The sequence below is a fragment of the Protomyctophum bolini genome (genome assembly GCF_963924005.1).
Source record: "Protomyctophum bolini genome assembly, chromosome: 4".
NCBI classification, from domain to species: Eukaryota; Metazoa; Chordata; class Actinopteri; order Myctophiformes; family Myctophidae; genus Protomyctophum; species Protomyctophum bolini.
In genome coordinates, this window is record NC_137865.1 from 35,316,686 (window position 1) to 35,334,242 (window position 17,557).

A 17,557-nucleotide genomic window follows, 5' to 3' on the forward strand; every position below is an offset into this window, starting at 1 on the left:
TGAATGATACAAGGAAAACAGAACTGTAAGGATGGTTAATAATACTTTACAAACAAACTTGGCCTGGATGGAGATTCTATAGAAAATTACAACAAAGGATATACAGAAGAAAAACTTTGTACATATACTAATATTTGTAGAATTGTCTGCTTAGTTTTCAGTATATACAATCCTTGAACTTGTCATAAAGTCTAACCTGTGTTGTGAATACAGAAGGCTGACACATTTCCACACAACATGAAATACAAAAAACGATTACTAAACAAACTTCAGGGTTCTCTTTCCTGACCCCATATCGCCCTTCTCCACCTACAAAACAAACCATTCTCTAGCCCAGTGGTTTTCAACCCTTTTCATATCAAGGTTCACAATATATTCAGCATTTGAGCCACAGACCACCATTTGATGAGCCTCTCAGACCCAAAACCTAGAATATTCTTTTGTCTTTGGATAAGATTCTCCAAAGACATTCTCTAATTGTGTAGACTTCTTGTAAATTAAGTAATGCGCAGATGTATGTTTAACAATAATTTAACTCTTGAGAGGTTCCATTTGGTTTCATTTTACGCGCTCAAGAGATAAAGATCTATCAGGGTCAATTTGGTTACCAACTCACCATTATTTAGCTGGGGACCACCTGGAACCTCCTCAAGGACTACTGGTGGTCCCTGGACCACTGGTTGAAAACCACTGCTCTAGCTATGGCTGGGGTGCACTGGTACAGCAACTACCGATATTTCATTAATAACACAAATACTTTTAATATAGGAAGAAATATGATCATTTTGGTATGAATATCTTGGAAATATTGTGTGCCTTGTGATGATTGAGTCCAGTATTTAGTTCAGTGACCATGGAGCTAAGGAATGGTTCATAAGCTGTGTTCACGTTCACTCTTCCATTGGAAATGAATAGACTCCAACCTGCTTCCCGTTTCCTAATAATGTGTCCGCCCACTTAACGCAGATACAGGAAGTAAACCAAAGATCGCGACTCTTGCTATTACTCTATTGGGTGTGTTCCGCCCAGGGGGTCAGTCAGACAGATATTTTGTGAAGCCACTAAGGAAATCGGGACTTCCTGAAAGTTCATATAATGGCCTGTTGTGGCGCTGTCATTGGGCCCAAAAAAAAAAAAACCCATAGCCCCATAGAAGTCCATGTATTTGGGCCCAACTACACCTAGACTGTATTACCTGAATATCATCATGAATACTTTCTGCTTCCAGTCACTAGTTTAAAGTCTCATTTCTCATGTCATAATATTCTTTTTGGAAAATTATGGTCCCATTTATTAAAAAAATGACCATAAAGTTGCGTATCTTCTGAGGGGCGTGGCTAACGTTACAGTCTATGAACGGGAGCCACCCCCCGTTCAGTCAAAAAAACCAACGAAGAAGAAGGGGGGAAGTCCCGCCTGTTGTCTGGGCCAGCCAATGGCCAGCTGGGCCCAAACGGAGCCAGCCAATGGCCAGCTGGCCCAAACGGATCTAGAAAGATTCAAGGACTGACAGGCTTCATTTCCCGTCCATATCAGACCCGGAGAACGCTTTGTCCATATTCTATTACAGTCTATGGTTCCGCCGCCATCGGTGTATGAATGTGTGTGTGGGTGAATGTAATGCATAATCGATGTAAATCACCTTGGATAAAGGCGCTATATAAATGCACCATTTACCATCTCACAACATGACGTTGCATTTTATATATATATATATATAAATCACGCGCGCGCACACACACACTGTGGAAATGATGCTGAATTAATGTTTTGTCTTTTGTCTGGCTTACAGGCCCATAGGAAATGAGAAGAACAGAGATGCCCCTCCAGAAGCAGCAGTCTACGCCTTGCATGGGGCAACGTGAGTTTCACTTACACCTGAACGCAGGATGCATGGGGCAACGTAACGCCGGTATTCATCTTTGGTTACATAACGCCCCTTATTGATACATTCCAATCCCATATTTAATCTGTTAGAACAAGCTTGGGTGCTGATAGGTGGCCAGTTGATCGAGCTCCTAGTGTGTGTGTGTGTGTGTGTGTGTGTGTGTGTTGTCCCATCTCGCAAACAAACCCGTCTTGATCACATGACTATGGAGAGTGTGTGTAGCGATTTGTGAAATTTCGATGTGCTTTACATATGTCGGCCTCCTGGTGGCAGATGTGAAAAATTCCAGGCCAAGGTTTTTCCTTGGCCTCTAGGGAGTGCATACAAAGTTTTACACAGATCCGTCCAGTTAGAGGTGAAAACACTAATCGGTCAGTTATAGCGCCACCATGAGGCTGAGTTGAAAATGTTGCAGTGGTATTTCTTCCTCTGCCTAGTGGGAATGTGCGTGCACAATTTCACGGAAATCACACGATGTGTTCATGATTTGCGGCATTTTGTTTGAAACTGAGCACTCCTGTGAACACACACACACACGCGCGGGGCCGCGGGCGGACGGACGTTGTGCAAAACATTCTCTCTCCCCATGCCTTCGGCCTGGTGGAGACAACAAACACACGGACGGACGGAAGGACGGAAGGAGTGCAAAACATTCTCTCTCCCCATGCCTTCGGCCTGGTGGAGACAACAAACACACGGACGGACGGAAGGAGTGCAAAACATACTCTCTCCCCATGCCTTCGGCCTGGTGAAGACAGTTATAAACTGTTCTTTGCACATGCAAAAGGGGATTCTTCTTTTCCCTTTGTGTGTACTGTAAAATGGTACAAAACATACAGTACATAAAGGCACATTCCAATATTATTCCACAGTCATCAAGTGCCTGCGATAAACTGCGTTGCTGAATAAAATAAAAAAACATGCTCAAAACATGCTCAGACGATAGAGATGATGAAATGAACCTGGTGAAGGCAGGGTAGGGCTGTGAAGGGAAGGGGCAGGGTCTTGGCATATTGTACAGCCCAGAAAACCAGTTTGCCACTGTAGCCGCAGCGTCAGGTTTCTGCCTGTGTGTGTGTGTCTGTGAGCACGAAGGGAAAGAGGGCTACAAAACACACATCATTCAAAACACAAGACCAAACCAGGTAAAATGGAATGCAACTTCCAAAAGCTTTTATTTTACATCAGTATTGTGCTATAGCTAGTGAATTGTATGCTGTTTTGCACTGTGGCAGATGCCACCGCTTAGACTTAGAGTGACTTGTTGAGCTTGAGCGCTTGCATTCCCAGCCAAGGATTGGCTGCATGTAAACAGGAAAGTTGTGGTACTGCAAGAGTTATTGATTTGCCAGTATTTATTCATGTCCCTCCCTCTGTACACAATAACCGTTCTTTACAGTTCCAACTGTAACACCAGCAAGGAATCTTGTTTTGCTGAGGTGAGAAACAATATCACGAACGGACCATAACAAATTGCATTGGCAATTTCTATTCAGAAACATAGCACTTGACAAGACCAGACATGTGGTCAGGTTACAGTTGCTCTGTGAAGTGCAAGTTCATTTTAATCGCAGTGGGTACAAAATGGAGTCCACTGTACAGTCTTCGCGTACGTGCAGCTGACCTTTTGTTTGTATTGTCTTCTTCAGAACAACTCACAAATATCGCAAGAGTTTCTAGTCTTCCAATTTTCTAAACAACTGGCACTGAGTGAAGAGTGCACTTAAGTTACGAGAGACGTGTCTAGAGAGCAAGGGTGTCTCATTCCATCCCTGTTGCCCAAACTGAGCTCGCAAACAACCGCTGCCTTGTCCTGCTGCGAACCAGTTGTGATGACATACATGCTTGTATAACAGGTGACCCTGACACCCACACAACACCCCAAAATAGAGGGGTAGAGGGACACCCAAGACAGCAACAGCCAGCAGCTGAATCATACATAGAGTTTCACAGCAGCAACACCGAACAGATAAAAATAATTGCTAAGTCAGAGAGAGGCAGACGCATAGTGTGACAACTCATAGAGAGACAGCATAGACACATGAGGCTGATAAACAGGCTGGTAGACAGACTTGAGAAGAATATTTAAAAGAGGGCAGAGGTGCCAGGAGACACACACACATGCGGCTAAAAGCTTGAATCACGTGGCAGAAAAACACAACTAGAAGGTGTTGGAGGCAGAACAAAGAGCCAGTCAGCGAGGTTCTTCTGTGCATCAGAGCCGTTGTTCAGAGAGCCCAAACAAGGTACCCACGCAACAACAGCCCTGAGAAGTTAACTTCCACTTGGGAGATAGAACTCGAGAGACTCAGTGGCAGAGAGAATCAGCATGGCCCGAGTCGCAGTAGAAGGTAAGCTTCAGACAGACAGAGCAACTTTTATACTGAATAGGCCTATATGCAGCCTTGTTCTTTTTTTTTTTTTTAACATATGTTTATTGATTTTCTTTACAGTACAAAGAAGTAATCTCAAAACAATTATTGACATATATTCCCCCCCCCCACATCCCCATGGCAGCACAAATACAAACTAAATCTTATCAGGAAATGTTTTGACAACAATAAATACAGAAAAAAACATAAAAAAATACAGTTAAACAAATGCACAATGTCCGTCACAGTTCCCTACCCCCACCCCACAGCTGACTACTCCAATTTATATATGCAGCCTTGTGGTACAATGGGGCTTGTTTACCTAAGTATAGTTCCAGAGTGGTCATTTTTGTGCCGTGTAATAATTTTCTGGGTTATTGAAATTGAGATTCTCTCTCTCTCACAGACAGGCTCACTCAATTTTCAAATGCTTCCGCCCCAACAGTCATTGGAAGCACTGAAAATGTAATGGAAATAAAGCGGATGTCCCACCTGCCCCCCCACTTCTGTTTCACCTTTACAGTTGTGTAAATAAGTTGATCCATACTGAATATGACTTAGTCAAAGACCGCATAACTACAATACCATGCTGCTTAGCAGAAACGAAAATATCAAAAATATCTCTTAAAGACATTTTTAAAACATATTTTCATTAACGGAAATGTCAAACGGATGACAATCATGACAGCTTCCTGTCGCGACTGTTGTGAGACGCAGTTACAGACTCTAGCATTTAGAATTTGAAGATTGTGGAAGAGCTGTCTGGCTTCAGCTTGCCCACACTTAATACAAACATCACAACAATCTACAGTAGTAAAACGCTTGTTAAAATATCCTAATGTACCCTGACTAAGCAAGAGGCTTTCTGTAGGTCAGGTTTCTATAAATGGGATGATGGGGGTTGAAGGCTATCGTCTATAAGACAGCACAGTTGCTCCTGCAGGGACATGCATGCACGTGCAAAAGAAAGGCTTGTCAGGAATGTGGGCTTGTCAAAGGCAAGTGCGTTGACTGGCAGGCATAAAAATAAATACCCCTGTGGGGCCAGGGGTTCAAGGCGCCTGGGATATTGTTGAAAGCTCTGGGATGGATATGTAAATATTTGGTGGGTGAGTGAACGTCAACAACAGGACAGTTTGTGACTTGATACGGAGCGGCTACATGGCCAACCCTGTGTTGATTCATGTTGTGACATTAACATGAGACATGCCCCTGGCCAAGTGACCACATTCAGATGCAACACATTGACAATATTCTTATTATATATAATATTTGCATCCATTACGGGGTAATCATGGTCACGGTATGTTGGAACAGAGGTGGTAACATCCCAACGGTTTAGACGCACAGTTATTTATATAGTGTCAGGTTCAACATAGTTGAACGAGCTATGACAAGTCCATCCATCTTCAACCACTTATCCGTAGTCGGGTCGTGGGGGCAACGGCTCCACCAGAGTACTCTATTAATACTACACTGTAGTGCAGATGTATTGCTGTGTATATTAACAGTGTAAATGTATAATAAGTTATAACAGATTATTAGTACACAGTGTACAAACCTGTAGTATAATATAGTATTCAACCTATAATGGCAGTGCAAATATAGTGCATGTACAACAACAGTATAGTGAATAGTTGTAAAGCTACATGGTATAAGGAATTAATGCAGCCTAAGCCTATAACTGTAAATATATTATATTTATATTCACGTGAATAGTTTAAACATTGTGTTTCAAATAATAAGACCTGTTGCCAGCAGAATATGTGCTATAAATAGGACATCAGTAATGGGTACAGTATGAGTACAGCCCAGAATGCTTTCACTTTAAATAAACACACCCGCCCACGCGCTTTGAGCTTTCCCACTGCAAGGTTCTGGGAAACAAGCCTAGTTTACTAGTCGACTAGTTGTTTAACACCATCGGGGCCCATGACGTAAATAACCGCCGAGTTCAAGTGCACGGTCATGTGCCCGAGACGGAGATTGATAATCTCCGTCAAATTAGAGCTATGGAAACTGATCACATCGCTCTACAGCCTAGAGGCCCTTGCTGACGATGGGCACATTTTATGAATGGATTAAATAGGCCCGGGACCTCAAGGTGTTTATTATGTAAAAGAATCTGGCTGAATAGTTCATCCCACTTCCCACTATTATTATTGTCAGTCATTAGTCGTGTTTACTGGAACCTAGTCTATTATTATCGTGTCAGTCATTAGTTGTGTCAGTAATTAGTTGTGTTTACTGGAACCTAGTCTATTATTATCGTGTCAGTCATTAGTTATGACAGTCATTAGTTGTGTTTACTGGAACCTAGTCTATTATTATTGTGTCAGTCATTAGTTGTGTCAGTCATTAGTTGTGTTTACTGGAACCTAGTCTCGCGTTACCAGACTCTCGCAATTTCCAAATGCTTCCGTCATACAGTCTGGAGCAACGACAGCTCTATCATGACTGAGTAAAATATAAAGCGGAAGTGGAGCCTCCTCCACACTTTCGTTTCGTCAGCTTGCTGCTTAGCAGAAAAGGAAATAAAATAAAATGTAAAGATATTTTTTAATATATTTTCGTGAACGAAAATGGCAGCTTCCTTACTCAGATTTCGGGAGCTGTAGTTCCAGACTCTATATAGCATTCAGAGATTGTGGAATAGTTGTCTGGCTATGCGAGACTAACTGGAACCTACTGGAAGCTGGTAGCACACGCAGCCAGAAAGAAGAGCTGTTTACTGCTGAAACTGAAGCTGAGGTGTTGTTGTCCACCCCTAGCACCTAGACTGTTACCCAATATTCTTGGCTGTCATGTTTACTGTTGGCATTTTGTGTGACTGCGACCACTAAGATAATGTTTGGCTTTCCACAATCACCACTTTCAGGCCTGATAAAATGACGGCATAATATAGGACTGCTCCATATAATGTTCCTTATGATGATATACAAGTGTATACTATTAAATATACTGTACACTGGTATGCAGTATCTTTCGAGTGGTCTATCGCAGTGGTTCTCAAAGTGGTGTTCAAATTCGACACACGTGTCCCACACGCGCACAGGGAGTGCAGTGTCGAGTCGGTCGGACCCAAGGTTTTCCAGAACTGCCCCAAAAAGGCCTCTGCCCGGGCTCTGGACAGGGCCCCTGCCCGTGCTCCATTATGTGGAGCTGGTATCACAAATGGGCACTGCTCTAGTAAGACGCCCTGAGGGCAACGGCAGATGGCAGACAGCTAGGCAAGCGCTGGCGGTTTGGCATGGGGGGTCAGATCAATCGTGTCTTGAGTTTACAGGGTTTGATGAGGTCAGATCAACATATGGAATATGAGAACAGGTCAGCTCCATATAGCATCCATCATAGTAAATGTGACCTATGGTCGCAAAAGAACTAAGGATTGGTGGCAACAGTCAGCAAAACGTCATCAACTTTTGTTGATGTATGTCAGTGTTGAAAAGCTCCCGGAGATCAAGTACACTTTGACTTCGGTCAGTCTCTGGAACTGGAGACGTGGAGATTGTGAGTTCAAGACCCCTGTAAATAATTGCCCCTCAAAGGCCAAGATGGTGAATGTACCGTATGGCATGCATGGGCTGGGGTGTTCATGACGCTGCTGAACTGAAATCCAGATGTTGTAATGTAAACATCGAGACATGGGCCAAAGTAGGCTATGCAGCCTTCATGCTCTGATGAAGGCTGCATAGCCGAAACGCGTTAGCGTTCCTTTTTGGTGTGTGCCAATAAGAATAAATGGAAATGTGAGTACCTTGTCCCCCGCTTGTTTAATTTTTGGATGTGCTACCTTTTTGGAATTTTTAAAATTCCTATTTTTTGATGTATACTTGATTTGGGTTTGGCACTCCACTGAAAGCCATTGCTGATGCGCAACCTCTTTTTCTCATTTAGCTTTTTAATATTTTCCTACATAATGCCTAATTTGCATATTTAAATGTCTTTCTTCTTTCTTCTGTCCACCTCAGAGATGCCACGGTTGTTCCCCAAGATCTCATTGAGCGAGGTGGATGAGAATGTGCGCCTGATGGCAGAGAGGGTGTATGCCTCGGCCCTCAAGGAGGAAGACAACAAGGAGGTCCTGGCCATGTTCAACGTGCCAGAGGACTGCCCCATCGGCCGCCACCAGGACAGAGAGCACGAGCTTCTGAAGGAGCTGGAGGAGTCCGAAGAGTCGGTCAAGAAGTAAGAGTGGAGACATCAAAATGCTATAATCTTGCCAGCAGCTAGAAATAATATTTCAAATTGGAATAAGAATAATTTAATCCTAGCGTCCCCGTTATGGGATGAGCATTCTGTTTTAATTGTTAAATGGCTGTTTTTTTCAAAGAGATTTGGTGTAGAGGGGATGAACAGAGGACCAACCAAATATACAAGCCTCTGTCTGTAGTGGTTCTGTGGTTAATAATGTTGTAGCAGGAACAATATGAATACATTTTATTTGCAAGCTATGTTTCATACAAAGATTATAGATGCAGTCCGTTGAATATTTTATGCAATATCAATATAACACAAAGAGAGATGGCTTGCTTCATGGGGCCAGTCCAATGGCGGCTCTTCTAGACTTCTATAATGCCGAAGAGCATAGTGAATAGTAACAAAGATGTGCTGGACTAATATTTGATGCAATATCAATATAACACAAAGAGAGATGGCTTGCTTCATGGGGCCAGTCCAATGGCGGCTCTTCTAGACTTCTATAATGCCTAGTGCATATTGAACAGTGACAACGATGTGCTGGACTCGGGCAACAGCCCAGCTTTAATGATCTGCAATCCCTTTATTTTAGATCTAATAGTACAACATAAACATTACAGAGACTTTTAGTTGACACTGTACAATACTTTAGAACAGTTGTCATGTTGCACACATCTAAACGTCTAAAATAGCTCTTATTTGCGCCGCCCTCATTGAAAACAATGTACCGGTATTTCAAACTCCAGCTTGTCACTGTCAGGCTGCACGAACAGCGCTCGAGCGCTCATTTTTCTGCCCTGTAACTCTGTCTTACTCTATGGCTCTGGTTGGTCTCTCTTTTTGATCTATTAACTCCTTAATACACGTACAGCAGTCAATGATGTGTTTTCTGTATCTCAACTTCAAGGAAGAACAGTTTCAGGCAGAGGCGCTCTCAGTCCATGTTCCTCCACATCCCAGCGTCTCCAGACAGGACTCTGCCTCTTGACGGGGTCACTCCTCTGCTCACCCCTGCATCTCCAGAGCCCTCATCTGTCCCAGTCAACGTTCCGGAGTTCCAGAGAGTTACCATCAGTGGCGATTACTGCGCTGGGGTAAGCTACATATAGCTACAGTACATTTTATACCGGTAAACTCATTCCATTCAAAGTGATTGATTGATCTAATGTATCTGAGTGCTGAGAATGTGAGAATAAGTACAGTAAGAATTAAATTAAATTAAATCATTTCCACCAACACCGTAAGGAATATTTTCAGGTAGACATTCTAAGCTCGTAAAGTTTTAGTGTTTTTCTTCTGTTTTAATGTTTTTCAAACTATGCTACTATCGGTGTCATAACTGTGCTACTATCTGTATAGATTGATTCCATGGATTATTTCTGACGTTAAAACATGTGGCACGGTTGGTAGTGCTGTCACAGCTAGAAGGTCCTGGGTTCGATTCCCGCTGGGGACGCTGTGGGCACTGGCGGCGTGTTCCCTCCTCCGCGTCATCAGTGCCCATACCCGAGGCGGGGGTTGGCGATAGGGCCTTTCTGTGTGGAGTTTGCATGTTCTCCCCGTGTCCCCTAGGGTAGATACCCTCACAAAAACATGCCGTAATCCTGGTCTCTAAAACTACCTCCCCCTGGCCAGCCGGGGCGCCTGATGGAGGGGAAAGGAACTGGTCGGAATAACGTGTCCCTTCCACGCACTACGTCCGGCCAGGGAAATTCCCCTCTGTCAGGTGAAAAGAAGCAGCTTGGACTCCTCATGCATAGAAGGAGGCATGAGGTCAGTCCGCTGCCCCCCCCAGGTTGGCAGAGGAAGTGTAGCGCCCAGGATTACATTAGATAATTGGCATTGGGTGATAAGAAAAACTGGGTTACAAAATCGTAACCTTTAAAAAAAATAATAATAATAATAATAATCTCGACCTCCTCTTGAAGTGGTATTTGGCTAAAAGGTTTATATAGTATCATCATCCATTCCAATTGTCCGACATCATCGGACAAGTCACACTGTAGTTGGGTCGGTGTTTACACTTTGTATTTGATGGGAACTGAGTCTGACCAGAGCCATTGAAGGAGAGTTATGCCAATGAGGGGACAGAAAACAGCCCGGGCACGTGGTTCATGTACTCGTTTGTCACTCGTGCGAGCCCATAGACTCCAATGCATTCCGTAAACTTCCTTTGTCACTCTTCGCCAATAGAAGTCTATGCCATTGGACTGGCCCCATGTAGTGAACAGAGATGTCGTAACTCTCCTTCAATGGATCTGAGTCTGACCAAGGCCACTACTTGGCTGACATAATGGCTGACATCTGATTTCCATTTGTTGAAGGCTGGGCTTTAATCAAACTGGCATTAAGTGTTGAAAGTGGTCAAGGGCACTTTGTTACCCCCCCACCACCACCCCAAAATAAATTGTGATACTTTACCACCTGTACAGACCACAGTGGAGGCCTATGAGCAGGCGGCTCAGAGTCTGCTGAAAGCGCTCTTCATCAGAGAGAAGTATTCCAGACTGGCCTACCACCGCTTCCCCAGGACCCTGGCCAAGTTCCTCCGCCAGTCCGCTGATGAGAGATGGAAGGAGGAGGATGAGATATTGCCAGGTGACTGTGGCGGGGTTGGGGCGTCGGTGTTAATTTTGACAGCAAATTTTGATTTTGGTTTCAGTCTTTTGAATAGTTTTAATTTAGTTTTAGTCACATTTTAGTCACCCATGGAATGATTTAGTGTTAGTCTAGTTTTAGTCACACTGCACACATTGCACACTCTCAGAGTTAGAGACCCTTAAGGGTCCATTTGGTTCATAACTACAATTTAGCTGGGATTCTGGGAACCCCCTGGAACTCCCGCCAGACCCCACTTTGAGAACCACTGGCCTTGTGTTGTGTCAAATGCCGGGGTACCGTACTCCTCCTCCAGCCTAAAGGTCAAGATGTTTTCGTCTGCAGACAACTGGCCTTGCCCTCAGAAAGGGGAGGACCCGTACAGCATGGAGGGCATGCCAGAGGACCTCAACTATGAGCTGAAGATGAAAGACGGCATTGTGTACGTGTACAACGACGCAGAGGCCCTGAAGGAGCAGCATCCCCACAGCCTCCCGTACCCCGACCTGGAAACCTTCGCCATCGACATGAGCCACATCCTCGCCATGATCGCCGATGGCCCAACGTGAGTGAAAACACACCTTCTTTTTACCGCGTTTCTTTCAAGTGCGAAACGCCTTTGACGTTAGCACTGGGTTCCCCAATAGTCGGCGGAGCGCCCCCTTGTGGCCCCTGGAAGAATCCCCCCCCCCCCCAAAAAAAAGGGTTTTTGTGTGTGTGTGTGTGTGTGTGTGTGTGTGTATATATATATATATATATATATATATATATATATATACACATTATAGTCCCTGCCGGTGCAGCATGGCTGGGATATATGACAGAGCCTGGCTGAGTGTGGTTCAGTTCCACTTTTTTTTTTGCGTGCTTTCGTGTTTTATAAGAACATATGACACTAAGGTTGTTGTTATGTAAAGCCGTCGTTTGTGTGTGTGTGTGTGTGTGTGTGTGTGTGTGTGTGTGTGGGGGGGGGGGGGGGGGGGGGGGTGTTGAAGGCGTTGAAGGCCTGGTTCATTTTGGCACCGCCCGCCAATGGGATAGTATTGCAGCCAGCAAGTTCGGCAACCAGACACTTTTAGCCTCTAGCCGACCTCTCTGCCAATGGGGTAGCATTGCAGTCAGCAAGTTGCAACAACAACCCACTAGTTATTTCACCAAGGGATTCTTAATTTCTTATGTCAACTTTCAAGTACAGCACACAAGCTAACCCAGGTAAAGTACTGCAAAGCAGACACCTGTGTGCGTGCGTGCGGTGTGCCTGCATATTTCCCCGTGCTGAAAATAGCCAATCTACAAGCTCACAACGTGTTGCGGAGGTGAGTCAGGTGACACGTTCTGAGCTTGTGTGTGTGTGTGTGTGTGTGTGTGTGTGTGTGTGTGAGAGAGAAATATAAAGACCTACAGTATATGACATGTTACCTCAATGAAGGAATATAGTAACAGACACATGGCCAACAACTCTTACATACATCTAGCCTACTAAAGAGATTTATAGTATCAACTGGACAGGGCTACGTGGATGAGTGAGCACACAACATCACAGCGCGCACCATGGCAGAGACAGATTACATTAATTTGGTGTTGGACTCAGGTTTACTATTCTTTTAGCAGGACTTTTGGCTTTGTGCAGGTTTTGTTTCCACACACACAAATACACATAGACAGTGTCTCAGAATTGTGCTATTGTGCTATCTGTGTCTAATAGACACATTTCATAGCACAATTCTGCAGATATTATAAGGCAGCTGGTAATTAATTGATAATTGATCAATTCTTGTTTTCATACCAAAAGTTAAACTAGAGAAGGAATACAAAAATACAAACATTTTACGGTCACCTTAGGCAGTACCAAAATCTGGCCTATTCTTTTAAAACCTGGACAATTTTTAATGTGCTCTCTTTTGGAGGATTTTCAGTTGAGTTATATTATCTACAAGTACTATGTCTTGTGAAACGGAATATATAATCATATGCCATTATAAATAGATAGATTTACTTGCAACGATTGTAATATTCTTTCGTGCGGTTATACGCACAAGAGAATATACGGTCCCTTCCAGCGTGCTAACCAACGCGAGGATTTTTTCTAAACGAACGTGGTAACGTGATGTTTCCAACAACGTCAGCCAGAGTCTTCCAACGAGGTACCAGAATGTCATCAATAGCACGTTAGTTTAGAATCAGCACGTTACTAGTCCAAATAAGGATATTATTTACGTCACGGAGGATTTCCATATTACATATTTTTGAGGGGCGCTAGCCCCTCCTCTATTCAGCTATTAATATAGGTTATTAGTGAAGATTTTCGTCCTACAGAAACATTAAATTCCCATTGACAATGAATGAGAAATTTACGTCATAGAGCAAATGGGCATAGTGTCTATTTTGCATCATGATAATGTACGATGATAAGAGCGCTCCTCACTTACACGGGTGTGATTTTTTTCATCCAGTATCTTGATGGGCCGATCTCCTACAAATTGCATGGTGTCTTTCAGGAAAACCTACTGTCACAGACGACTCAAGTTCTTGGGTTCCAAGTTCTACCTGCATGAGATGATGAACGAAACGGCAGAACTGAAAGAGCTGAAAAGAGTTCCCCACAGAGACTTCTACAATGTCAGAAAGGTTGGTGCTGTGCTCAAGTCAATATTGGCACGTTATATGCAGTTTTGTCGGTGAGTTTAATTATTCAGACATGCTTGTTTGAGGAGATGAATCCAATTGCAGTGGTCTTTGAGAATGGCTTAAGTTATGCCTTTATCGATACTGACAGGAAATGGGGAGAGTGAGATTTACAATTTAGGCATTTATCAGACGCTCTTAATCCAGAGCGATTTACAGTAAACAAGAATTACAAGCATTATAATACATCAAATACATAGAAATAGTCATCAAGAGTCATACGTAAACTAAGAACAGTGGAATATCTATATAATGAAACTATGCGTATAAACTATAGAGTGCTATGTCTAGAAAACTAAGTTACATAAGTTGAGCCATTGCATACGCCTGTAAGGTCGTCGAGGCTAGGGCAAGTGCTATGCATTCGAACTAGACTAAAAATAGCTGGAATATGTGTAGGAAAGCAGGACATCATCACCTTTGTCTCCCATTCTACCCATGCAGGTAGACACTCACATCCACGCAGCAGCCTGCATGAACCAGAAACACCTGCTGAGCTTCATCCAGACCACGTATCAGACGGAGGCGGACCGCGTCGTTCTGGAGAAAGGCGACCAGAAGCTCACACTCAAGCAGGTGTTCGACAACCTCACCATGGACCCATACGACCTCACAGTGGACTCGCTGGATGTGCACGCCGTAAGTAGTTCTCAAACTTTCTCATATCAAGGAAGGACTCCTAAATTGTCACTTATTAGCCCCCTGCACAGACCCCCATTTGAAAAGATATGCCAGGGCCCCCAATAAGAGGATATTTTTTACCTGCCTTTTGATGGCATTGCTATCTCTGGGACCCTAATTTATACAGTAAAATCAGAGATTTCAACCTTCACTACTACTTTGTACTACTAGTACTTTGCAAAGTTTTATGGAAATGTTATGCACATTTATAATAAATAATAAATAATAAAGAATAAAGAAAATCGGCTTAGTGTCTATTTTACGTCATGATGATGTACTATGATAAGAGAGCCCCTCACTTCACACGGGTGTGATTTTTAATACATAATATTTGTGTGTGTGTGTGTATATATTAATGTAATAATTGCGTGTGTTTTATGTTCATGCCAGCAGTAGAATTGTAGCTCTCAATAACCTAAAGCACATGTTGCAACAAATTGGAGGTTGTTGACGAAAGGATATAATTATGTGTGTTCGTGCATTTCAGAAGATGTTATGCAACGTGTTTGGACTGATCATGAATCTGTTGTGTGGATTTAGTGAATACAAACATATCAACATGGTAATGTGACAGTGAGCAATGTTATCCAACCTCTCACGAATGAATCTCATGCAGGGAAGACAAACATTTCATCGCTTCGACAAGTTTAACTCCAAATACAACCCTGTGGGAGCCAGTGAGCTCAGAGAGATCTACTTGAAAACAGATAACGACATCAACGGGGAATACTTTGCACGCATCATTAAGGTGGGGAACAAACGTCACTTAAAAAATAATAATAATAATATTGTGTGTTTGTGCGTGTGCGTGTGCGTGTGTGTACTCGAACATTATTTATATAGCACATTTAACCATGACCTGTACAGGTTAAAGCAAAACCATGCAATATAAACATACAATGACATACTGTACATACACAATACATTATGAATATGCATGCACACCACACTCTTATTTTAGGTGTGATGGCGATAGCCACTAGAGGAAGCGGGAGAGAAAATGAATGCCTCTTTTCTTCCCTTTCTTTTTGCTTTGTCAACCGGCTTCCTGCGGTGGGTGGGTGTGACTAACTAAACAGGAAGTGGCTCGTGAGCTGGAGGGAAGCAAGTACCAGCACACGGAGCCTCGCCTGTCCATCTACGGCCGCTCAACTGACGAGTGGCAGAACCTCGCCAACTGGTTCATCCAGCATGAAATGCACTCGCCCAACATGCGCTGGATGATCCAAGTACCCAGGATCTAGTAAGTGCCTAGTACACAGTGTTGATTTAGCTGACTAATACTGTGACGAAAATGTTCGTCGACTACCTTTTTTTTCACTGACGAAAACTAAATGGAAACTAAATGAAAATTAAATCTATGGTGACTAAGACTAAATGTATTGACAATTTCGTCTAAATAAAAACTAGACAAAAATGTAACTATGACAAAATTCTTATGATATTTAGTCGACTAAAACATTCCAGCTACAACTAAATTAAAACTATTCAAAAGACTGACTAAAATCAAAATTTGCACACTGATGCTACAAGATGGAGAAAGAAACATTATGCTGTAATACTCCCTGATGCACTAAGACAGTGGTTTTCAACCCTTTTCATATCAAGGCCCGTTATTTGATGACATTTAGTGTCTCAGACCCAAAACTTTGAATATTTTGTTCATTTCCATACTGTATTGAGGATGTAGTACCATAAGGAGAGATAACAGGCAAATGATTATCAAAATAACAATTATTCTACATTCTCTAATTGTGTAGGCTAAATTTACTGATGCAGATGTTTAACGATAATTTAACTCAAGAGTTAAAGATCTAATAAGGGCCCATTTGGTTACCGACTCCATCATTTAGCTGAGGACCACCTGGAACTTCCTCAAGGAGGAAAAGGGTTTACATTTGTTTTTCTATATGAGGTGACATACAGTTCATATTTTGGATTCTGAAATCAACAGAATCACTTCCATCTGCCAAGAGCAATACAGAAAAGGATTTTGTCTTCTAACTTTGACTAACGATAATTTATATTGTGAGGTGAATAACAACAAGATACCCGTATTGTGCCAAAAATAAGACGACATACTGTATACAGCTTTTCGTCACAACTCATGTCACATTTGCCACATGACAATGAAAGGAGAATACGTCATATGTGTCTGAGCAAATAGGCTTTTTTTAAACACAGTGCAACTGTTTTAATTAAGCTTGGGGCTTATAACAAATTAATTCATGAGGAAGTACCGGTATATTCATTTTTATTGGATGATGCACAATGATAAGAGCGCCCCTCACTTCACATGGGTGTGATTCTTCAAGACTCACTTGTGGGGGAAAAAAAAACATTGAATGTCAAATAGTCTAGTATAAAGCGTCGCAGGCCCGCCCCCTATCAGGGCCCAGGTAATGATTCTCTGTTCATTTTCCTCATAGACATTTCAAAAAGTATTTATTTAAAGACGTTTACGCCGCGGACAAAGCCAACTCAAGTCGTGACAACTCATGACAACAAACAAAAAAGATTGGGCCGGACAAATAATTAGAAAGAAGAAAAAAACGGCAGGTTACAACACTTTTTTTTTGTTGTTTTTCTTCTTTGTGATTATTTGTTTGGTCCAAAATATTGTGTTTGTTGTCATGAGTTGTCACGACTCCAGTTGGCTTTGTCCGCGGCATAACGGTCTTTAAATAAATACTTTTTGAAATGTCTATGGGAAAAATGCATTGGGAATCATTTCCTGGGCCTGGCGTCGTCATGAAAGGGGGAGGGACTGCAACGCTCTATAGTCCCCAAGTATAATACGACCCTGTTTTTTCCATTGAAAAAAGAAACTTAGTCTTATATTCAGCACAATAGGGTATCATACAGTATCATACCTTCTGACATACTGTGTATAATCATTCAGACTTTGAAGATATGGGGGTGCCATACCTTTGGTTGCTTTGTAGGCCAACATCAGTGTTTTGTACTGTGCGGACACCGGACAGTAACCGGTCCGGGAGCCAATGGATGGAGCGGAGAAGGGGGAGACGTGAAAGATTTGGTTGGTTGAAGACCAAGCGTGTTGCGGCATTCACTATGCATATAGTGTTTCATACACGTAGCTCAAAGTACATTGCAATCTTATCATATATCT

At 42.7% G+C, this 17,557-nt stretch overlaps 1 protein-coding gene across 4 annotated transcripts in view; it reads left to right on the top strand.

Moving 5' to 3' along the window:
* The window catches only part of ampd3b (adenosine monophosphate deaminase 3b), a 28,617-nt gene that overhangs the window by 803 nt on the left and 10,257 nt on the right, over nt 1-17,557 (top strand). Inside the window, exons 2-10 of one of the 4 annotated variants that reach the window (XM_080762338.1) lie at nt 1,793-1,861; nt 8,232-8,448; nt 9,368-9,554; nt 10,893-11,058; nt 11,404-11,623; nt 13,557-13,690; nt 14,192-14,382; nt 15,041-15,172; nt 15,504-15,667. In XM_080762338.1, coding sequence (XP_080618464.1) covers nt 1,804-1,861; nt 8,232-8,448; nt 9,368-9,554; nt 10,893-11,058; nt 11,404-11,623; nt 13,557-13,690; nt 14,192-14,382; nt 15,041-15,172; nt 15,504-15,667 — 1,469 coding nt within the window. In that variant the 5' untranslated portion in view covers nt 1,793-1,803. Of the gene's footprint in view, nt 1-1,792; nt 1,862-2,923; nt 3,034-3,902; nt 4,240-8,231; nt 8,449-9,367; nt 9,555-10,892; nt 11,059-11,403; nt 11,624-13,556; nt 13,691-14,187; nt 14,383-15,040; nt 15,173-15,503; nt 15,668-17,557 lie in introns of those variants that run through there. The other 3 variants (XM_080762339.1, XM_080762341.1, XM_080762340.1) reach the window with 3 other exon arrangements.